Source organism: Melospiza melodia, chromosome 12 (assembly GCF_035770615.1).
Source record: "Melospiza melodia melodia isolate bMelMel2 chromosome 12, bMelMel2.pri, whole genome shotgun sequence".
Taxonomy (NCBI): domain Eukaryota; kingdom Metazoa; phylum Chordata; class Aves; order Passeriformes; family Passerellidae; genus Melospiza; species Melospiza melodia.
In genome coordinates this window covers 9898498-9921695 of record NC_086205.1, presented here as the reverse complement: position 1 = coordinate 9921695, position 23198 = coordinate 9898498, and the positions used below count along the sequence as shown (strand labels likewise).

The 23198-nt window shown below is 53.5% G+C and overlaps 2 protein-coding genes and 6 non-coding genes across 8 annotated transcripts; 3 read left to right on the top strand and 5 right to left on the bottom strand.

Moving 5' to 3' along the window:
* Positions 1-383: 383 nt before the first annotated feature.
* Positions 384-465, bottom strand: TRNAS-AGA (transfer RNA serine (anticodon AGA)). Its single transcript has one exon. It is a non-coding gene; the product is annotated as a tRNA-Ser (tRNA).
* Positions 466-2440: 1975 nt separating this feature from the next.
* Positions 2441-2758, bottom strand: LOC134423921 (feather keratin Cos1-1/Cos1-3/Cos2-1-like). The gene has a single exon (XM_063167455.1). It carries the CDS (start codon positions 2756-2758, stop codon positions 2441-2443), a length of 318 nt encoding a protein of 105 aa, XP_063023525.1.
* A 2741-nt stretch (positions 2759-5499) lies between these two features.
* LOC134423919 (feather keratin Cos1-1/Cos1-3/Cos2-1-like) lies at positions 5500-7472 on the top strand. Its single transcript, XM_063167451.1, has 2 exons — positions 5500-5583; positions 7134-7472. The coding sequence occupies exons 1-2, from the start codon at positions 5500-5502 to the stop codon at positions 7470-7472; spliced, it is 423 nt and encodes a 140-aa protein (XP_063023521.1).
* Positions 7473-9433: 1961 nt separating this feature from the next.
* TRNAS-AGA (transfer RNA serine (anticodon AGA)) lies at positions 9434-9515 on the top strand. Its single transcript has one exon. It is a non-coding gene; the product is annotated as a tRNA-Ser (tRNA).
* A 1239-nt stretch (positions 9516-10754) lies between these two features.
* Positions 10755-10826, top strand: TRNAQ-CUG (transfer RNA glutamine (anticodon CUG)). Its single transcript has one exon. It is a non-coding gene; the product is annotated as a tRNA-Gln (tRNA).
* A 5988-nt stretch (positions 10827-16814) lies between these two features.
* Positions 16815-16886, bottom strand: TRNAQ-CUG (transfer RNA glutamine (anticodon CUG)). The gene has a single exon. It is a non-coding gene; the product is annotated as a tRNA-Gln (tRNA).
* Positions 16887-17996: 1110 nt separating this feature from the next.
* Positions 17997-18068, bottom strand: TRNAM-CAU (transfer RNA methionine (anticodon CAU)). Its single transcript has one exon. It is a non-coding gene; the product is annotated as a tRNA-Met (tRNA).
* A 766-nt stretch (positions 18069-18834) lies between these two features.
* Positions 18835-18916, bottom strand: TRNAS-AGA (transfer RNA serine (anticodon AGA)). The gene has a single exon. It is a non-coding gene; the product is annotated as a tRNA-Ser (tRNA).
* Between the last annotated feature and the right edge of the window lie 4282 nt (positions 18917-23198).

Below are 23198 nucleotides of genomic sequence, written 5' to 3'. Positions count from 1 at the left end.
ACTTCAGATATTTCATGGCCAACGAGGAACATGGGTCGCCTTTGCTTGGAACTGCCAGCAGAAACAATTTTCCTCTTTTTGCTCCGCAAATTCTGCTGCTGCAGCTCAATGCTTCTCATGGTTGCTCTGAAGCAAAAGCTCTGAATTCTGGCCACTTTGTGCCAAGCAGTTCGTCAAGCTGAGGATCCTTGCATTTAACACTTGGTGCCACTGGGAGGGGATGAAATGCTCAGTTCATGTCGGCATTTCCCCTGTCCTTCTCCATTGCTGGGGCTGCAAGTGCAGGAGCCCTGGGGCAGCTGCAGCTGCTGTCCATGGCACCCACCTGTGGGTGCTGCCTGTGCCCCTGGTCAGATGCCCGCAGCCCAAAAGGGGCACGTGCCTGTAGTTGGCAGGATTCGAACCTGCGCGGGGAAACCCCAATGGATTTCTAGTCCATCGCCTTCACCACTCGGCCACAACTACCTGCTCCAGCCCTGCCCTGCTCATCACCTGCCCTGGGCCAACACACCCACACCCACGCGCTCCTGCACAAGGCTCCTCTCAACAAACACTGCTGCACAGCCCTGAAAAATCACTCCCAAGCCAGCACCAAAAAACACTTTCCATATTAAACAAATATCAACAACAAACTGCCTGGGCAACATTCACACTCCTACTTACAGGACACTTAAGGCACAACAACATAAAACAACCAACGACAAAAACAAACAAAATCCAACCAACCAAAACAGAAATCAATTAACAACTATTCAAAAAAGGGTGTTGTGTCTGTGTCTATGTTTATGCGTATGAGTATCAGTGTGTGTGTGTGTGTGACAAAAGACAGTGAGGGCAAGGATTATAAGGAACACAGCCTAAAAGATTGACAGCACTCAAACTTAACAGTATTTTAACTTAACTTATACCTGAAACCCAACTAATATAGTACCCTTTAAATTTGACAGAGGAAAAGGACTTCATACCATTTAACCTCACTTGCAACTTCAAAGTTATACTTGGCAACTTAGCAGAAACAACACTAAGCAACATTTAGGTAAGTCTATATGTGGAACTTAACCCTCGTGACAGGCCTAACTTACTTAGATCTCCAAGGTACTTAGACATCCAAGGAAGCAGTATTTCTCCCAGATTTGCTATAGCAAATATATGCAGATGTGCATGCACACAGATGTGAAGGGTCGGTACAATCAACGTACCTGTGAAAAACTCCCCTCAGGGGTCAGTGGAACACTCACTTTGGATGCCTTTGCATCTCCCCAAGGGGGAAGGGTCAGGCCTCAAGGAGTGAGGGTATCAGCCCAGGACTCGTCCTTGTTGGGCAATCCTCCAAGTACAGCAACCCTGAGAGTTCACTGGCTGTGAGAGCCATCCCACTCAGGGCCATTGCTGGTCACAGCCTGCTGCGGGCCAGGAGAGATCAAATGGTCTCATTTTGGGCCACTCTTCATAGGGTTGTAAGAGAGTGGGCTTTAGTCGTATCAGGGTTTCACCTGGCCACAGTTTGTGTTGGGACTTTCTTTGAAAGTGTGACAATGGAGATTTTGTGGTGTTCAGGAAAGAAAAATATTTTCCAAGACTGGTCATTTTTGAGGGGAATTTTTAATAGATGTATTTACACACCTAAATACAGAGTGAGTGTGTGTGTGTGTGTGTGTGTGTGAGAGAGAGAGAGAGATAGAATAGATAATGGTATGAATGTTCTCACTGTGAATTTGAAATTAAGTCCTTCCTGTGACTGTGGGTTGTTTGCTCCCAAACCCTTTAACACCCTCTTCATATTGTAGACATATCCTTTGCGTACCATGCACTTCTAAATGCACAGTCTCACTATTAAACATTAATCATTGATTTCAAATCAATATTCTATTTATGCTACATTCATTTAGTCAGTAACACAGTGAACTTGGCCGTAAAACTCCCGATGTCCAGGAAAGAAAAGAAGAACTTTTCGCCTTTCCAGCCCACAATCCTGCACTCACACCATTGACACATCCCAACATCACTAATGGAAGAGAGAGGATTGATTTTGATATGCTTTTGTGAAGAAGCTTTGACAGGAATGACATGTCACAGAAAATATCTGAAATAATTCTTACAAGGCACAAATTGGCAGCGGGCCCTGCAGGGCTGTGGTGTTCAGGTTCCAGGCTCAAGATCAGTGACTGAGGTTTGGTGCTCTGGGGTAATTTCTGGGAGTTCTTAGTGCAGCTGCTGGTAAGCTCAGGACAGCAGCCAGTGCTCACTCTGGCAGAGCAGGGGGTAGGTGAGGGAGGAGGAGAACAAAGGACCACGACTCTCCAGCAATGCTGCACAAAGGCTTTAATGAGAAGGAGCAAAAGCGGCGGCACTGACCAGAGACCAAGGAAGACGTGTGGGGGGCCTGGGAGGGCAAGAGATGGGCCCATCTGCCAAGGAGAACGGGGATGATGCGCCGGCCTCAGCAGATCTGACCGCAGCGGGAGAAAGGCAGGCACAGGCCTGAGCCCCCCAGGCCAAGGGAGCCCCCAGAAGAGATGGGAACCCCCGCGGTGCTGAGGGAGCTGCCCACAGCAGCTGACAGAGAGGATCCCACGGCTGTGCTCTGAGGGAAGGAGGTGAGGATGGGGCCCGGCAGGGTCACCACCACCGGCGAAGGCTCGATGTACACCGTGGAGTCAGCGCAGCGGGCATTGCAGGGCTCAGTGCAGCTGCTGGCAAGGGGCGTTGGGCCACAGGGGCCGCAGGGCCGTGGGGGACAGGGTCTGCAGCAAGACATCTCTCGGTGCGGGAGGCAAAGCTGCAACACAGAGCAGGGAGCACCACCCAGCCTCAGCATCACTCTGTCTCTCTGTCCCTCAGCTCTCGCCAGGGACACATTTGGTCTCCAACACACACTCTGTGCCTACAGCTCCCACCACCCTCCTGCTGCCCTGCCAGTGGCACGGCATGCGAAGGCCGCCCCACTCCAGCAAGAGGAGGCAGCACAGTGGCTTTAAGGGCCCTGTGGAAAGACTGGTCACAGCCCATCTCCAGAGCACACATGGCCGTGTCAGACAATGTCCCGGCGTGCACTGGCACATTTTGTTACACCAGGGCAGGTGCAAATTCTGCTGGGCACATCCCCCTGAGGCTGAGCCCCATTGATCCCCTTCTGCTGGAACAAAGCCCCCTCTTCCCAGCTGGCCCCAGCCCCCAGCATGGAAAGGCTGACGGCCCTGCAACAGTTCTGAGCCAGGGCCCAGCTGAGGCAGCCCAAGGATCAAGCCGGGCAGCCTCCATGAGAGCAGCTCAGCCCACAGGGAGGGATGGAGCGGGCTCAGGCTTACCTGGTTCCTCGATGAAAGGAAGGCCAGAGACCAGGATGCAGAGCCTGCAGCAGAGCAGCCTTTTATGCTGGGTCCCAGAGCCCTGTGGGGCCACAAACATTCCTTGTTTGTGAAACATCCAAACTCCTGGGAGTGGCCACTTGCCAGGCCTCGCTGCTGATCAGGTCCCTGCCTCTTTCATCTCAGGCATTTTTTACCAGTTTCACAGCACCCCACTTGGAAATGATTACTGTGTGTCCCAGCTTACCAAGGCCACGTGACTTGGAGGTCCCCAGCCTGTGTATAAGGTGCATTTAAATCTATTTCCACATTGTCTATAAGTTTCTGACACTTGTTCTTCTTGATGGTTAATTGTGCTCCATTTACAGTTAAATTCAGCCATGAAGTGACTCCTCAGTCCATCTCTCAGGAGCTTTCAGTGCAGACACTCAGGTTCATCCTGAGAGTCATTTCTTTCATGGGTTATCACAGATATACAGAAGACTGAGGCTCAGTTGAGGCACAAAGTCAACACGGCACAACCCCATGGTGTCAAAGAGACCCAAATGTGCAGGGAGGTGGCAAAGTTCAGTGGCAAGGGAAGTCCATGTTCACCTGAAAGGATGTCCCCTGCAGGCCTGAGTGACAGCCATGGGGAACTTGCTTACAGTGACAGGCTGTGCCACAGCCTGGTTTTGTGACCAAAGTGATGCTGTGTCCTTCCCTGAGACAGACCCACAGCCACACTGACCTGCTTTACTCAGCGTGCTCATCCCAGGGACAGAGACCTGGCTGCTGCCTTTGGGGAAAGGGCTGAGGGCAGGGCGCCCATGGCTGTTGTTTTCTGGCTCTGGGATGGGGTTTCCCATTCCATGCATTTTACATTTCAAAGGGACACGGGACCAGTCTCCCAGAGCAGCAGAGCAGGTGTCATCGTGATGTGGAAGAGCTGGGAAAATCCCTGAGCTCCAGGCAAACCTGAGTCACCCAGTGTGGACTTCAGTGGACTGGGTGCTGCAGACTCAGGTGCTCAAGGGATAACAGAGCTCACACCCTCAATGTTCTGCTGCCATGAAGGATATTTCCCCACCTTGTATTCCCAGTCATGGATCACCTGGTGCTTGTCTGCAATCTCTTGCATTTGCTGTCTCCCCTGGCAGGGTCTTTTGGGGCAGCTCAAGGACTGGAATGACTCAGAGTGCCCCACACCAACCCCAGCAGGTCTGTGTGGAGCTCTGTAGACTCTTTTGCTCCTGTCACCTGCTCTGGGCAGATCACACTGCCCCAGTTCCTCACCAGGCTCTGGGCCTTGTCCTGCTGACTTCTAAGCACAGACACAGCTTACAAAAGACATCAGTACCCCTGGTACATCTCTCCCAGGCCTGTCCCTTGTCCTCCCACAGGGAACTCTGGCATTTCCTTCCGTGCCTCTTGTGATTGCTGCCTCTTGCCCTGTGACAGTGCAGCTCTCAGGAGAGTTTGGCTTCATTCTCTCCAGAACTGCCAGGAGGAGGTGGAGGCAGCAGCTCCATGCCCCCCTCCACCCCTGGCTCATCAGTGCAGACAGCCCCAGTGTCATCTCCTGCTGGTCCTCCCCATCGAGCACCTGGGAGGCTCATCTGTAGGACCCCTTTCCATCTCCTGGTGGCCTCCTGGGGGTGCAGGGCATCCCTGGAAGTGCTGCTCCTGGGACAGGCACCTGTCTGACAGTGGCAGTGTTCAGAGGACAATGGGACAAGGCCCACAGCTTCAGGTGGCAGCTGGGAAGTTTGTTCTTCTCAGAGAGGGAGCAAAGAACTTCCACAGGTCTCTCCCAGTCTTCATTATCCTGGGTTGCCCTGCATCCCCTGGGCCCTTGAGCAGCCACCTAATGGCAATGCCTTGTGCAAACCTGCAGCAGCACAGGATTACATGCATGTACAAGGTGGTCTCAGACTGGGTCTAAAAGGTCTGGAAATGCCCCTGACAAAGGGAAAATACTTCATGGAAAAGAGGCCATGTGCTGTGGTATCCCTGGAATGCCTGAGTCCAGGGCACTGGGTGCACTCATTTCCACATCAGCATGATTCAGGTTTGCCTGAAGTTCATGGATTTTCCCAACTCTTCCACAGCACAATGACACCAACAAGCTCTTGGGAGACTGATCCAATATCCCTTTGAAGTGTGATATTAGGTGAATGGGCAAATGATGCCTGCCCCAGGAAAAGGAGCCATGAGCTTTGTGCTCCCGGCCCTCAGCCTCTGCCCCAAAGCTGCCATCCAGATCCTGACCTCAGGGCTGGGCACCCTGAGCAAAGTGGGTTAATTTGTGTTTGGGAAAATGGGTCAATTTGTCTTTCGGGGAGAGATGTAAGCATGCCTTTGATCACCTTCCTACGTGTTGAATTCCTTGTTTTCTGGAGGATCACAACTTCCCAAGCTGAGGCCCGAGCTATGATTGTCAAATGCCAAGGCCAGGACAATGCAAACCTGGACACAGCCTAGTAGGCCTTGAGTGGAATGAGAGCAGCCTTGTGGAGGGAGACCTGCAGGTTCTGGTGGCTGAAATACTGAACATGAACCTGCACTGCCAGCGAGCAGCCCAGTGCAAAAATCCAATCTTATTCTGGGCTGCATCCAGAGCAGTGTGGGCAGCAGGTTGAGGGAGGGGATTGTCCTGCTCTACTCGTCCCTCCTGACACCGTACCTGGGGTACTGCCTACAGCCCTAGGACACACAGCCTAAGAAACACACGGGCCTGCTGCAGTGGGTCCAGAGGAGCCACAAAGAGCACCAGGCAGCTGGAGCCATCAGCCCGTGAGGACAGGCTGAGAGGGTTGGGGTTGCATAGAAAAGAGAGGAGAGGGCTTCTAGGAGACATTCAGTTAAGAAAGGAAAGGATACCTGGCTGGGGATGGAGGAATGGGACAGGGGCTACCAGTTCAAAACTGAGAGCATAGGTATATATAGATTAGATATTGGGAGGGAATCTTTTCCCCTAAGAAGATTGCTATACTGGAACAGTTTGTCCAGGGAAATTTATGAAGCCATTTCAGGGGACTCAAAGCAGATGATTTTTGATCCATTCCATCCCAAATTGATTCTAAGACTCATCACAGGATATTGGGTTCTACAAAGAGGAAGAAAAACACCTGAGATGAAAGAGGCAGGGAGCTGATCAGCATCGAGGCCTGGCAAGTGGCCACTCCCAGGAGTTTGGATGTTTCACAAACAAGGAATGTTTGTGGCCCCACAGGGCTCTGGGACCCAGCATAAAAGGCTGCTCTGCTGCAGGCTCTGCATCCTGGTCTCTGGCCTCCCTTTCCTCGAGGAACCAGGTAAGCCTGAGCCCGCTCCCTCCCTCCCTGTGGGCTGAGCTGCTCTCATGGAGGCTGCCCGGCTTGATCCTTGGGCTGCCTCAGCTGGGCCCTGGCACAGAACTGTTGCAGGGCCGTCAGCCTTTCCATGCTGGGGGCTGGGGCCAGCTGGGAAGAGGGGGCTTTGTTCCAGCAGAAGGGGATCAATGGGGCTCAGCCTCAGGGGGATGTGCCCAGCAGAATTTGCACCTGCCCTGGTGTAACAAAATGTGCCAGTGCACGCCGGGACATTGTCTGACACGGCCATGTGTGCTCTGGAGATGGGCTGTGACCAGTCTTTCCACAGGGCCCTTAAAGCCACTGTGCTGCCTCCTCTTGCTGGAGTGGGGCGGCCTTCGCGTGCCGTGCCACTGGCAGGGCAGCAGGAGGGTGGTGGGAGCTGTAGGCACAGAGTGTGTGTTGGAGACCAAATGTGTCCCTGGCGAGAGCTGAGGGACAGAGAGACAGAGTGATGCTGAGGCTGGGTGGTGCTCCCTGCTCTGTGTTGCAGCTTTGCCTCCCGCACCGAGAGATGTCTTGCTGCAGACCCTGTCCCCCACGGCCCTGCGGCCCCTGTGGCCCAACGCCCCTTGCCAGCAGCTGCACTGAGCCCTGCAATGCCCGCTGCGCTGACTCCACCGTGTACATCGAGCCTTCGCCGGTGGTGGTGACCCTGCCGGGCCCCATCCTCACCTCCTTCCCTCAGAGCACAGCCGTGGGATCCTCTCTGTCAGCTGCTGTGGGCAGCTCCCTCAGCACCGCGGGGGTTCCCATCTCTTCTGGGGGCTCCCTTGGCCTGGGGGGCTCAGGCCTGTGCCTGCCTTTCTCCCGCTGCGGTCAGATCTGCTGAGGCCGGTGCATCATCCCCGTTCTCCTTGGCACACGGGCCCATCTCTTGCCCTCCCAGGCCCCCCACACGTCTTCCTTGGTCTCTGTTCTGCGTCGCCGCTTTTGCTCCTTCTCATTAAAGCCTTTGTGCAGCATTGCTGGAGAGTCGTGGTCCTTTGTTCTCCTCCTCCCTCACCTACCCCCTGCTCTGCCAGAGTGAGCACTGGCTGCTGTCCTGAGCTTACCAGCAGCTGCACTAAGAACTCCCAGAAATTACCCCAGAGCACCAAACCTCAGTCACTGAGCTTGAGCCTGGAACCTGGGGATCACAGCCTTGCAGGGCCCGGTGCTAATTTGTTTCTTGTGAGAATTATTTCAGATATTTTCTGTGACATGTCATTCCTGTCAAAGCTTCTTCACAAAAGCTTTGCAAAATCAGTCCTCTCTCTTCCATTACTGACGTGGGGATGTATCAATGGTGTGAATACAGGACTATGGGCTGGAAAGGAGTAAAGCTATGCTTTTCTTGCCTGAATGTCAGCAGTGCGGCTTCAACAGAATTTTTCAGGAAAGTTCACAGTGTTACTGACTAAATGGAATATTAATTTGAAATATTTAATGTTTTATAGGGAGATTGTATATTGAGAATTGTACAGTATGGAAAGTATATGGATATGAAATTAGAAGGATGCAAAATTATTTGGCAGTTGACCAACAGTCAGAGCAAGGACTTAATTTCAAATTCACAGTGAGAACATTCATTCCATTATCTATTCTCTCTCACACACCGACACACAGACACAAACACACTCTCACTCACTCAGTATTTAGGTTTGTAAATACACCTATGGAAAATTCTCCTCAAAAATTACCAGTCTTGGAAAATATTTTTCTTTCCTGAATGCTACAACATATCTGTTTCACACTTTCAAAGAAAGTCCCAACACAAACTGTGGCCAGGATGAAACCCTGATACGACTAAAGCCCACTCTCTTACAACCCTATGAAGAGTGGCCCAAAATGAGACCATTTGATCTCTCCTGGCCCGCAGCAGACTGTGACCAGCAATGGCGCTGAGTGGGATGGCTCTCACAGCCAGTGAACTCTCAGGGTTGCTGTACTTGGAGGATTGCCCAACAAGGACGAGTCCTGGGCTGATACCCTCACTCCTTGAGGCCTGACCCTTCCCCCTTGGGGAGATGCAAAGGCATCCAAAGTGAGTGTTTCACTGACCCCTGAGGGGAGTTTTTCACAGGTACGTTGATTGTACCGACCCTTCACGTCTGTGTGCACGCACATCTGCATATATTTGCTATAGCAAATCTGGGAGAAATACTCCTTCCTTGGATGTCTAAGTACCTTGGAGATGTAAGTAAGTTAGGCCTGTCAGGAAGGTTAAGTTCCATATATAGACTTACCTAAATGTTGCTTAGTGTTGTTTCTGCTAAGTTGCTAAGTATAACTTTGAAGTTGCAAGTGAGGTTAAATGGTATGAAGTGCTTTACCTCTGCCAAATTTAAAGGGTATGATATTAGTTTGATTTCAGGTATAAGTTAAGTTAAAATACTGTTAAGTTTGAGTGCTGTCAATCTTTTAGGCTGTGTTCCTTATAATCCTTGCCCTCACTGTCTTTTGTCACACACACACACACACTGATACACATAAACACAGAAACAGACACAACACTCTTTTTTGAATAGTTGTTAATTGATTTCTGTTTTGGTTGGTTGGATTTTGTTTGTTTTTGTCGTTGGTTGTTTTATGTTGTTGTACCTTAAGTGTCCTGTAAGTAGGAGTGTGAATGTTGCCCAGGCAGTTTGTTGTTGATATTTGTTTAATATGGAAAGTGTTTTTTGGTGCTGGCTTGGGAGTGATTTTTCAGGGCTGTGCAGCAGTGTTTGTTGAGAGGAGCCTTGTGCAGGAGTGCGTGGGTGTGGGTGTGTTGGCCCAGGGCAGGTGATGAGCAGGGCAGGGCTGGAGCAGGTAGTTGTGGCCGAGTGGTGAAGGCGATGGACTAGAAATCCATTGGGGTTTCCCCGCGCAGGTTCGAATCCTGCCAACTACGGGCACGTGCCCCTTTTGGGCTGCGGGCATCTGACCAGGGGCACAGGCAGCACCCACAGGTGGGTGCCATGGACAGCAGCTGCAGCTGCCCCAGGGCTCCTGCACTTGCAGCCCCAGCAATGGAGAAGGACAGGGGAAATGCCGACATGAACTGAGCATTTCATCCCCTCCCAGTGGCCCCAAGTGTTAAATGCAAGAACTCTCAGCTTGACAAACTGCTTGGCACAAAGTGGCCAGAATTCAGAGCTTTTGCTTCAGAGCAACCATGAGCAGCATTGAGCTGCAGCAGCAGAATTTGCAGAGCAAAAAGAGGAGAATTGTTTCTGCTGGCAGTTCCAAGCAAAGGCGACACATGTTCCTCGTTGGCCATGAAATATCTGAAGTGTCGGGCAGGAGCAGTGGTGCAGCATGCTGGGAGCACAGGCGTACTTATGGTGAGGGCTGGGAGGAGCAGAGTGGTGCAGCGGGAGCGTGCTGGGCCCATAACCCAGAGGTCGATGGGTTGAAACCATCCTCTGCTAAGGTGCTTTTTGCACTCAGGCTGCATTGCCCAACAACTTTGACCCTGCTTGGTGACAGGTTTAAGGCGAGGCTGGCCATAGCCTTCCTCTTGCCTCTACACCGGGTACCTGCTGCAAGGGCCTTGTGGGGTATTGCTTGGAAGAGCTGCATTCCAAGCAGGTGAGCAGGTCTCAGCCATTCCTTGCCAAGGCAGACCAGGTTTTCCTCAACCTGGCTCCACACGGCTCGGCCTCTCCTGATCCCAAAGAGCGTGGCCCCTTCCCTCTGCAATTGTTCTCCCACAGAGCAGCTCAGCCGCTGCTCCTGCTCCCCTGGGATCCTGCCCAGGACTCCGGACACCTCCGAGCCCAGCAGGCACATGTAGGGTGATAGAATATAAGAAAATAAATACAGTGTAGAAAACAATCAGCTTGTGGTGTGTGAGTGTCACTTGGGCAGGTAAGTGTGCCTGAGTGAGAAAGGGCTTGTTGCCATTTGGGACAGAGAAGATGTTGGGTGCTTTGAAGCGTGGCACTTGTACGAGAGGCCATGTCAGGCTTGGAGGGAGCTGTGGTGGTGTTGGCCTGAAGGTTGTTGTGATGGGAGAGTGTGTGTAGGGCATGCAGGAAGGCTGCAGTCGCTGTGAGATGTGCAGAGCAGTGGAGAGGCAGGCAGCCTTGTCTGGGGCCATAAGGCTGAGGCAGGCTGAGCAGAGGGACGCCAGGTGAGGTGGGCAGGAGGTCCTATGGTGTAATGGTGAGCACTCTGGACTCTGAATCCAGTGATCTGAGTTCAAATCTCAGTGGGACCTGAGCCTTTTGGTTGCCTCAGCATGCTTGCCCTCAGCATGCCGACACTCTCCCCCCTCTCCTCTGCTGCTGCCGCTGCACTTCTGCACTCTTCTCTCATCCAGCACACAGCACCTGAGCTGCACAACACCCACTCCCAATTGGCCAGGCACAGGACTCTGCACTGTGACCACTGCTTCCTGCCTTGGATGCATACAAAACTGGAGTCTGGGTTAAACACTGTAGACAACTGTTTTCAGGTTGGACTATTCCCACAGGAACAGCAGAGCACTCTGTGCACATATCTTGTAGGGCCACCCTTGTCCACTGCTGGTTTTTTACTCCTTTCCTCTGCTGCTCCTTTTTCCTCTTTTCCCTGGCAATTGCTTTCTATTGTTCTGCAATGCATTCAAGGAGCTCCACCAGGAATTGGCAGAGACTCATCATTTGGCTTCCATTTGTTTCCATGGGAGAGGGAAGGATGTGCCTGGCAGAGCAGGGGGTAGGTGAGGGAGGGGGAGAACAAAGGACCACGACTCTCCAGCAATGCTGCACAAAGGCTTTAATGAGAAGGAGCAAAAGCGGCAACACAGAACAGAGACCAAGGAAGACGTGTGGGGGGCCAGGGAGGGCAAGAGATGGGCCCGTCTGCCGAGGAGAACGGGGATGATGCGCCGGCCTCAGCAGATCTGACCGCAGCGGGAGAAAGGCAGGCACAAGCCTGAGCCCCCCAGGCCAAGGGAGCCCCCAGAAGAGATGGGAACCCCCGCGGTGCTGAGGGAGCTGCCCACAGCAGCTGACAGAGAGGATCCCACGGCTGTGCTCTGAGGGAAGGAGGTGAGGATGGGGCCCGGCAGGGTCACCACCACCGGCGAAGGCTCGATGTACACGGTGGAGTCAGCGCAGCGGGCATTGCAGGGCTCAGTGCAGCTGCTGGCAAGGGGCGTTGGGCCACAGGGGCCGCAGGGCCGTGGGGGACAGGGTCTGCAGCAAGACATCTCTCGGTGTGGGAGGCAAAGCTGCAACACAGAGCAGGGAGCACCACCCAGCCTCAGCATCACTCTGTCTCTCTGTCCCTCAGCTCTCGCCAGGGACACATTTGGTCTCCAACACACACTCTGTGCCTACAGCTCCCACCACCCTCCTGCTGCCCTGCCAGTGGCACGGCACGCTAAGGCCGCCCCACTCCAGCAAGAGGAGGCAGCACAGTGGCTTTAAGGGCCCTGTGGAAAGACTGGTCACAGCCCATCTCCAGAGCACACATGGCCGTGTCAGACAATGTCCCGGCGTGCACTGGCACATTTTGTTACACCAGGGCAGGTGCAAATTCTGCTGGGCACATCCCCCTGAGGCTGAGCCCCATTGATCCCCTTCTGCTGGAACAAAGCCCCCTCTTCCCAGCTGGCCCCAGCCCCCAGCATGGAAAGGCTGACGGCCCTGCAACAGTTCTGTGCCAGGGCCCAGCTGAGGCAGCCCAAGGATCAAGCCGGGCAGCCTCCATGAGAGCAGCTCAGCCCACAGGGAGGGAGGGAGCGGGCTCAGGCTTACCTGGTTCCTCGAGGAAAGGGAGGCCAGAGACCAGGATGCAGAGCCTGCAGCAGAGCAGCCTTTTATGCTGGGTCCCAGAGCCCTGTGGGGCCACAAACATTCCTTGTTTGTGAAACATCCAAACTCCTGGGAGTGGCCACTTGCCAGGCCTCGATGCTGATCAGCTCCCTGCCTCTTTCATCTCAGGTGTTTTTCTTCCTCTTTGTACAAACCAAAATCCTGTGATGACTCTGAGAAGAACTTTGGGATGGAATGGACCTTAAAATCATCTGTCTTGAGTCTCCTAAAATGGCTTTTAAAATATCTCTGGACAACCTATTCCACTGTATTGGTCCTCCCTAAGAAAAAGATTCCCTACCAATATATAATCAAAATACATGTGCTTTGAGTGTGTTACTGGTAGCACTTGACCCATACCTACACACCCCAGCCAGGTATCCTTTCCTTTCTTAACTGAATGTCTCCTAGAAGCCTTCTCCTCTCTTTTCTATGCAACCCCAACCCTCTCAGCCTGTCCTCACGGGCTGATGGCTCCAGCTGCCTGGTGCTCTTTGTGTCTCCTCTGGACCCACTGCAGCAGGCCCGTGTGTTTCTTAGGCTGTGTGTCCTAGGGCTGCAGGCAGTACCCCAGGTACGGTGTCAGGAGAGACGAGGAGAGCAGGACAATCCCCTCCCTCAACCTGCTGCCCACACTGCTCTGGATGCAGCCCAGAATAAGATTGGATTTTTGCACTGGGCTGCTCGCTGGCAGTGCAGGTTCATGTTCAGTATTTCAGCCACCAGAACCTGCAGGTCTCTCTCCACAAGGCTGCTCTCATTCCACTCAAGGCCTACTAGGCTGTGTCCAGGTTTGCATTGCCCTGGCCTTGGCATTTGACAATCATAGCTCGGGCCTCAGCTTGGGAAGTTGTGATCGTCCAGAAAACAAGGAATTCAACACGTAGGAAGGTGATCAAAGGCATGCTTACATCTCTCCCTGAAAGACAAATTGACCCATTTTCCCAAACACAAATTAACCCACTTTGCTCAGTGTGTCCAGCCCTGAGGTCAGGATCTGGCAGCTTTGGGGCAGAGGCTGAGGGCCGGGAGCACAAAGCTCATGGCTCCTTTTCCTGGGGCAGGCATCATTTGCCCATTCATCTAATATCACAGTTCAAAGGGATATTGGATCAGTCTCCCAAGAGCTTGTTGGTGTCATTGTGCTGTGGAAGAGTTGGGAAAATCCATGAGCTTCAGGCAAACCTGAATCATGCTGATGTGGAAATGAGTGCACCCAGTGCCCTGGACTCAGGCATTCCAGGGATACCACAGCACATGGCCTCTTTCCTCCAAAATTTTGGGCTTTGTCAGGGGCATTTCCAGACCTTTTAGGACCAGTGCAAGACCAGCTTGTACACCCATTTATTCATGTGCTGCTGCTGCAGCTTTCCAGGAGGTATTGCCATTAGGTGGCTGCTGCAGGGGATGCAGGGCAACCCAGGATAATGGAGACTGGGAGAGACCTGTGGAAGTTCTTTGCTCCCTCACTGAGATGAACAAACTTCCCAGCTGCCACCTAAAGCTGTGGGCCTTGTCCCATTGTCCTCTGAACACTGCCACTGTCAGACAGGTGCCTGTCCCATGAGCAGCATTTCCAGGGATGCCCTGCACCCCCAGGATGCCACCAGGAGATGGAAAGGGGTCCTACAGATGAGCCTCCCAGGTCCTCGATAGGGAGGACCAGCAGGAGATGACACTGTGTCTGTGCTTAGAAGCCAGCAGGACAAGGCCCAGAGCCTGCTGATGAACTGGGGCAGTGTGATCTGCCCAGAGCAGGTGACAGGAGCACAAGACCTCCAGAGGTCCACACAGACCTCCTGGGGTTGGTGTGGGGCATTCTGAGTCATTCCAGTCCTTGAGCTGCCGCAAAAGACCCTACAAGGGCAGACAGCAAATGCAGGAGATTGCAGACAAGCACCAGGTGATCCATGACTCAGGTTTGCCTGGAGCTCAGGGATTTTCCCAGCTCTTCCACATCACGATGACACCTGCTCTGCTGCTCTGGGAGACTGATCCCGTGTCCCTTTGAAATGTAAAATGCATGGAATGGGAAACCCCATCCCAGAGCCAGAAAACAACAGCCATGGGCTCCCTGCCCTCAGCCCTTTCCCCAAAGGCAGCAGCCAGGTCTCTGTCCCTGGGATGAGCACGCTGAGTAAAGCAGGTCAGTGTGGCTGTGGGTCTGTCTCAGGGAAGGACACAGCATCACTTTGATCACAAAACCAGGCTGTGGCACAGCCTGTCACTGTAAGCAAGTTCCCCATGGCTGTCACTCAGGCCTGCAGGGGACATCCTTTCAGGTGAACATGGACTTCCCTTGCCACTGAACTTTGCCACCTTCCTGCACAATTGGGTCTCTTTGACACCATGGGGTTGTGCCGTGTTGACTTTGTGCCTCAAATGAGCCTCAGTCTTCTGTATATCTGTGATAACCCATGAAAGAAATGACTCTCAGGATGACCCTGAGTGTCTGCACTGACCGCTCCTGAGAGATGGACTGAGGAGTCACTCCGTGGCTGAATTTAACTGTAACTGGAGCACAATTAACCATCAAGAAGATGGTTAACCATCAAGAAGTGGCAGAAACTTATGGACACTAAAAAAATACGTTTCAATTAACCTCGTACACTGGCTTGGGACCGCCAAATGAAATTCCTTAGGAAGCTGGGACACACATTAATCATTTCCAAGTCGGGTGGTGTGAAACTAGTGAGAAATGCCTGAGATGAAAGAGGCAGGGACCTGATCAGCAGCGAGGCCTGGCAAGTGGCCACTCCCAGGAGTTTGGATGTTTCACAAGCAAGGAATGTTTGTGGCCCCACAGGGCTCTGGGATCCAGCATAAAAGGCTGCTCTGCTGCAGGCTCTGCATCCTGGTCTCTGGCCTCCCTTTCCTCGAGGAACCAGGTAAGCCTGAGCCCGCTCCCTCCCTCCCTGTGGGCTGAGCTGCTCTCATGGAGGCTGCCCGGCTTGATCCTTGGGCTGCCTCAGCTGGGCCCTGGCACAGAACTGTTGCAGGGCCGTCAGCCTTTCCATGCTGGGGGCTGGGGCCAGCTGGGAAGAGGGGGCTTTGTTCCAGCAGAAGGGGATCAATGGGGCTCAGCCTCAGGGGGATGTGCCCAGCAGAATTTGCACCTGCCCTGGTGTAACAAAATGTGCCAGTGCACGCCGGGACATTGTCTGACACGGCCATGTGTGCTCTGGAGATGGGCTGTGACCAGTCTTTCCACAGGGCCCTTAAAGCCACTGTGCTGCCTCCTCTTGCTGGAGTGGGGCGGCCTTCGCGTGCCGTGCCACTGGCAGGGCAGCAGGAGGGTGGTGGGAGCTGTAGGCACAGAGTGTGTGTTGGAGACCAAATGTGTCCCTGGCGAGAGCTGAGGGACAGAGAGACAGAGTGATGCTGAGGCTGGGTGGTGCTCCCTGCTCTGTGTTGCAGCTTTGCCTCCCGCACCGAGAGATGTCTTGCTGCAGACCCTGTCCCCCACGGCCCTGCGGCCCCTGTGGCCCAACGCCCCTTGCCAGCAGCTGCACTGAGCCCTGCAATGTCCGCTGCGCTGACTCCACGGTGTACATCGAGCCTTCGCCGGTGGTGGTGACCCTGCCGGGCCCCATCCTCACCTCCTTCCCTCAGAGCACAGCCGTGGGATCCTCTCTGTCAGCTGCTGTGGGCAGCTCCCTCAGCACCGCGGGGGTTCCCATCTCTTCTGGCGGCTCCCTTGGCCTGGGGGGCTCAGGCCTGTGCCTGCCTTTCTCCCGCTGCGGTCAGATCTGCTGAGGCCGGCGCATCATCCCCGTTCTCCTCGGCAGACGGGCCCATCTCTTGCCCTCCCAGGCCCCCCACACGTCTTCCTTGGTCTCTGTTCTGTGCCGCCGCTTTTGCTCCTTCTCATTAAAGCCTTTGTGCAGCATTGCTGGAGAGTCGTGGTCCTTTGTTCTCCTCCACCCTCACCTACCCCCTGCTCTGCCAGGGACATCCTTCCCTCTCCCATGGAAACAAATGGAAACCCAATGATGAGGCACTGCCCAATGCTGGTGGAGCTCCTGGAATGGATTGCAAAGCAATAGAAAGCAATTGGCAGGGAAACGAGGAAAAGGAGCCGCAGAGGAAAGGAGAAAAAAGGAGACGTTGACAGGGGTGGACATAGAAGTAACGGCAGACATAGTGCCCTGCTGTTCCTGTGAGAATGGTCCAAACTGGAAACAGCAGCCCGCAGCATGAATCCCAGTCTCCAGTTTTGGATGCATCCAAGGCAGGAGGCAGTGGTCACAGTGCAGAGTCCTGTGCCTGGCCAATTGGGAGTGGGTGTTGTGCAGCTCAGGTGCTGTGTGCTGGATGAGAGAAGAGTGCAGAAGTGCAGCGGCAGAGGAGAGGGGGGAGAGTGTCGGCATGCTGAGTGCAAGCATGCTGAGGCAACCAAAAGGCTCAGGTCCCACTGAGATTTGAACTCAGATCACTGGATTCAGAGTCCAGAGTGCTCACCATTACACCATAGGACCTCCTGCCCACCTCACCTGGCGTCCCTCTGCTCAGCCTGCCTCAGCCTTATGGCCCCAGACAAGGCTGCCTGCCTCTCCACTGCTCTGCACATCTCACAGCAACTGCAGCCTTCCTGCACGCCCTACACACACTCTCCCATCACAACAACCTTCAGGCCAACACCACCACAGCTCCCTCCAAGCCTGACATGGCCTCTCGTACAAGTGCCACGCTTCAAAGCACCCAACATCTTCTCTGTCCCAAATGGCAACAAGCCCTTTCTCACTCAGGCACACTTACCTGCCCAAGTGACACTCACACACCACAAGCCCCCTTGCCTTCTCTTCTCCAGACCAAACCACTCCAGCTCCTTAAGGACTAGGGAGAGGGAAACTTTGCCCCATCTCTACAAAAGCTCAACAAAGACCCTCTGCTGATACCAGCAAAGGGGCTGGAGCAGCAAGGACAAAGGACAGCTGACACACCAAGGGCAGAGCAATGACTGACCTCCAGCTCCTGTGAGGGAGAAGTTTGCTCACTGCCTATGCTGCACAGCCAGGAGGACAGAATCTCTCTGGAACTCTTCCCTCTCACAAGGAACTTGACTGCAAGGCATCCCAAGGAGGACACAAGTCCAAATGCCTGCTCAAAGCACGGCTGGAGACAAAGCAAATACAAGGCCACTCAGGGCCTCAGCCCCATTGCCACCCCACCCTTATGCCCAGGTTGAGAAGCACAAAGTTCTCTGCCCATCTGGCTGCAGAGGCTCGCCACTCTCTGGGAGTCTGCGCAGGATCCAGGGCAGCTGCTGCAGTCGGCTTTTGCCAAGGCCGACCTGGCTCAAAGCCAGCGTGTGCCTGCTGGGCTGGAGGTGCCCAGGGTCCTGGGCAGCATCCTGGCTGAGGGGAGCAGGAGCAGTAGCTCAGCTGCTCTGTGGGAGAAGAACTAGTGAAGGGAAAGGGGCCGTACTCTTCGGGACCAGGAGAGGCCTGGTGCTCTTATACAAGTTTTATCATTTTCACTCAAAGGACATAGAGGGAAGAGGAAGGCTATGGCCAGCCTTGCCCTAAAACCTGGAGCCAAGCTGGGTCAAATTGTTGGGCAAGGCAGCCTGAGTACAAAAAGCACCTTAGCAGAGGATGGTTTCGATCCATCGACCTCTGGGTTATGGGCCCAGCACGCTCCCGCTGCGCCACTCTGCTCCTCCTCAGCCCTGCCTGACATTGCCCTCACTGCAGCCTCATGCTGCCCACCACTGCTGCCCCTCACTCCTGACCTTCCTCTCTCATCCGCCTCCCCCACCCCACTCAATACACACCCTCAACATTCACCGCACTTCAGCCTGCGCTACGCTCCTCCAGTGCCTGCCCTTGCCCTCCTCACACACTTTCCACACACAGCCCTGCACACTCACTGCCCCTTACACACACACCCTGACCCTGCACCTGCTCAACCCACCCTGCACACAGCCTGCAGCCTGGCCATCCATCAGCCCACCTGAAATCCACCAACATCCTCACACCTGCAGCCCTCACCATAAGTACGCCTGTGCTCCCACCATGCTGCACCACTGCTCCTGCCTGACACTTCAGATATTTCATGGCCAACGAGGAACATGGGTCGCCTTTGCTTGGAACTGCCAGCAGAAACAATTCTCCTCTTTTTGCTCTGCAAATTCTGCTGCTGCAGCTCAATGCTGCTCATGGTTGCTCTGAAGCAAAAGCTCTGAATTCTGGCCACTTTGTGCCAAGCAGTTTGTCAAGCTGAGAGTTCTTGCATTTAACACTTGGGGCCACTGGGAGGGGATGACATGCTCAGTTCATGTCGGCATTTCCCCTGTCCTTCTCCATTGCTGGGGCTGCAAGTGCAGGAGCCCTGGGGCAGCTGCAGCTGCTGTCCATGGCACCCACCTGTGGGTGCTGCCTGTGCCCCTGGTCAGATGCCCGCAGCCCAAAAGGGGCACGTGCCCGTAGTTGGCAGGATTCGAACCTGCGCGGGGAAACCCCAATGGATTTCTAGTCCATCGCCTTCACCACTCGGCCACAACTACCTGCTCCAGCCCTGCCCTGCTCATCACCTGCCCTGGGCCAACACACCCACACCCACGCACTCCTGCACAAGGCTCCTCTCAACAAACACTGCTGCACAGCCCTGAAAAATCACTCCCAAGCCAGCACCAAAAAACACTTTCCATATTAAACAAATATCAACAACAAACTGCCTGGGCAACATTCACACTCCTACTTACAGGACACTTAAGGCACAACAACATAAAACAACCAACGACAAAAACAAACAAAATCCAACCAACCAAAACAGAAATCAATTAACAACTATTGAAAAAAGGGTGTTGTGTCTGTTTCTGTGTTTATGCGTATGAGTATCAGTGTGTGTGTGTGTGTGTGTGTGTGTGACAAAAGACAGTGAGGGCAAGGATACAAAGGAACACAGCCTAAAAGATTGACAGAGGCCTAAAATTTGACGGAGGAAAAGCATTTCATACCATTGAACCTCACTTACAACTTCAAAGTTATACTAGGCAACTTATACACACCCTGAATACACACCCTGAACACAACTAAGCACCATTTAGGTAAGTCTATATATGGAACACAGCCTTCCTGACAGGCCTAACATACCTAGATCTCCAAGGTACTTAGACATCCAAGGAAGCAGTATTTCTCCCAGATTTGCTATAGCAAATATATGCAGATGTGCATGCACACAGATGTGAAGGGTCGGTACAATCAACGTACCTGTGAAAAACTCCCCTCAGGGGTCAGTGGAACACTCACTTTGGATGCCTTTGCATCTCCCCAAGGGGGAAGGGTCAGGCCTCAAGGAGTGAGGGTATCAGCCCAGGACTCGTCCTTGTTGGGCAATCCTCCAAGTACAGCAACCCTGAGAGTTCACTGGCTGTGAGAGCCATCCCACTCAGGGCCATTGCTGGTCACAGCCTGCTGCGGGCCAGGAGAGATCAAATGGTCTCATTTTGGGCCACTCTTCATAGGGTTGTAAGAGAGTGGGCTTTAGTCGTATCAGGGTTTCACCTGGCCACAGTTTGTGTTGGGACTTTCTTTGAAAGTGTGACAATGGAGATTTTGTGGTGTTCGGGAAAGAAAAATATTTTCCAAGACTGGTCATTTTTGAGGGGAATTTTCCATAGGTGTATTTACACACCTAGATATAGAATGATTGTGTGTGTCTGCATGTGAGAGATAGAATAGATAATGGTATGAATGTTCTCACTGTGAATTCGAAATTAAGTCCTTCCTGTGACTGTGGGTTGTTTGCTCCCAAACCCTTTAACACCCTCTTCATATTGTAGACATATCCTTTGCGTACCATGCACTTCTAAATGCACAGTCTCACTATTAAACATTAATCATTGATTTCAAATCAATATTCTATTTATGCTACATTCATTTAGTCAGTAACACAGTGAACTTGGCCGTAAAACTCCCGATGTCCAGGAAAGAAAAGAAGAACTTTTCGCCTTTCCAGCCCACAATCCTGCACTCACACCATTGACACATCCCAACATCACTAATGGAAGAGAGAGGATTGATTTTGATATGCTTTTGTGAAGAAGCTTTGACAGGAATGACATGTCACAGAAAATATCTGAAATAATTCTTACAAGGCACAAATTGGCAGCGGGCCCTGCAGGGCTGTGGTGTTCAGGTTCCAGGCTCAAGCTCAGTGACTGAGGTTTGGTGCTCTGGGGTAATTTCTGGGAGTTCTTAGTGTAGCTGCTGGTAAGCTCAGGACAGCAGCCAGTGCTCACTCTGGCAGAGCAGGGGGTAGGTGAGGGAGGAGGAGAACAAAGGACCACGACTCTCCAGCAATGCTGCACAAAGGCTTTAATGAGAAGGAGCAAAAGCGGCAACACAGAACAGAGACCAAGGAAGACGTGTGGGGGGCCAGGGAGGGCAAGAGATGGGCCCGTCTGCCAAGGAGAACGGGGATGATGCGCCGGCCTCAGCAGATCTGACCGCAGCGGGAGAAAGGCAGGCACAGGCCTGAGCCCCCCAGGCCAAGGGAGCCCCCAGAAGAGATGGGAACCCCCGCGGTGCTGAGGGAGCTGCCCACAGCAGCTGACAGAGAGGATCCCACGGCTGTGCTCTGAGGGAAGGAGCTGAGGATGGGGCCCGGCAGGGTCACCACCACCGGCGAAGGCTCGATGTACACGGTGGAGTCAGCGCAGCGGGCATTGCAGGGCTCAGTGCAGCTGCTGGCAAGGGGCGTTGGGCCACAGGGGCCGCAGGGCCGTGGGGGACAGGGTCTGCAGCAAGACATCTCTCGGTGCGGGAGGCAAAGCTGCAACACAGAGCAGGGAGCACCACCCAGCCTCAGCATCACTCTGTCTCTCTGTCCCTCAGCTCTCGCCAGGGACACATTTGGTCTCCAACACACACTCTGTGCCTACAGCTCCCACCACCCTCCTGCTGCCCTGCCAGTGGCACGGCACGCTAAGGCCGCCCCACTCCAGCAAGAGGAGGCAGCACAGTGGCTTTAAGGGCCCTGTGGAAAGACTGGTCACAGCCCATCTCCAGAGCACACATGGCCGTGTCAGACAATGTCCCGGCGTGCACTGGCACATTTTGTTACACCAGGGCAGGTGCAAATTCTGCTGGGCACATCCCCCTGAGGCTGAGCCCCATTGATCCCCTTCTGCTGGAACAAAGCCCCCTCTTCCCAGCTGGCCCCAGCCCCCAGCATGGAAAGGCTGACGGCCCTGCAACAGTTCTGTGCCAGGGCCCAGCTGAGGCAGCCCAAGGATCAAGCCGGGCAGCCTCCATGAGAGCAGCTCAGCCCACAGGGAGGGATGGAGCGGGCTCAGGCTTACCTGGTTCCTCGATGAAAGGGAGGCCAGAGACCAGGATGCAGAGCCTGCAGCAGAGCAGCCTTTTATGCTGGATCCCAGAGCCCTGTGGGGCCACAAACATTCCTTGCTTGTGAAACATCCAAACTCCTGGGAGTGGCCACTTGCCAGGCCTCGATGCTGATCAGCTCCCTGCCTCTTTCATCTCAGGTGTTTTTCTTCCTCTTTGTACAAACCAAAATCCTGTGATGACTCTGAGAAGAACTTTGGGATGGAATGGACCTTAAAATCATCTGTCTTGAGTCTCCTAAAATGGCTTTTAAAATATCTCTGGACAACCTATTCCACTGTATTGGTCCTCCCTAAGAAAAAGATTCCCTACCAATATATAATCAAAATACATGTGCTTTGAGTGTGTTACTGGTAGCACTTGACCCATACCTACACACCCCAGCCAGGTATCCTTTCCTTTCTTAACTGAATGTCTCCTAGAAGCCTTCTCCTCTCTTTTCTATGCAACCCCAACCCTCTCAGCCTGTCCTCACGGGCTGATGGCTCCAGCTGCCTGGTGCTCTTTGTGGCTCCTCTGGACCCACTGCAGCAGGCCCGTGTGTTTCTTAGGCTGTGTGTCCTAGGGCTGTAGGCAGTACCCCAGGTACGGTGTCAGGAGAGCCGAGGAGAGCAGGACAATCCCCTCCCTCAACCTGCTGCCCACACTGCTCTGGATGCAGCCCAGAATAAGATTGGATTTTTGCACTGGGCTGCTCGCTGGCAGTGCAGGTTCATGTTCAGTATTTCAGCCACCAGAACCTGCAGGTCTCTCTCCACAGGGCTGCTCTCATTCCACTCAAGGCCTACTAGGCTGTGTCCAGGTTTGCATTGCCCTGGCCTTGGCATTTGACAATCATAGCTCGGGCCTCAGCTTGGGAAGTTGTGATCGTCCAGAAAACAAGGAATTCAACACGTAGGAAGGTGATCAAAGGCATGCTTACATCTCTCCCTGAAAGACAAATTGACCCATTTTCCCAAACACAAATTAACCCACTTTGCTCAGTGTGTCCAGCCCTGAGGTCAGGATCTGGCAGCTTTGGGGCAGAGGCTGAGGGCCGGGAGCACAAAGCTCATGGCTCCTTTTCCTGGGGCAGGCATCATTTGCTCATTCACCTAATATCACACTTCAAAGGGATATTGGATCAGTCTCCCAAGAGCTTGTTGGTGTCATTGTGCTGTGGAAGAGTTGGGAAAATCCATGAGCTTCAGGCAAACCTGAATCATGCTGATGTGGAAATGAGTGCACCCAGTGCCCTGGACTCAGGCATTCCAGGGATACCACAGCACATGGCCTCTTTTCCATGAAGTATTTTGCCTTTGTCAGGAGCATTTCCAGACCTTTTAGGACCAGTCTGAGACCACCTTGTACATGCATGTAATCCTGTGCTGCTGCAGGTTTGCACAAGGCATTGCCATTAGGTGGCTGCTCAAGGGCCCAGGGGATGCAGGGCAACCC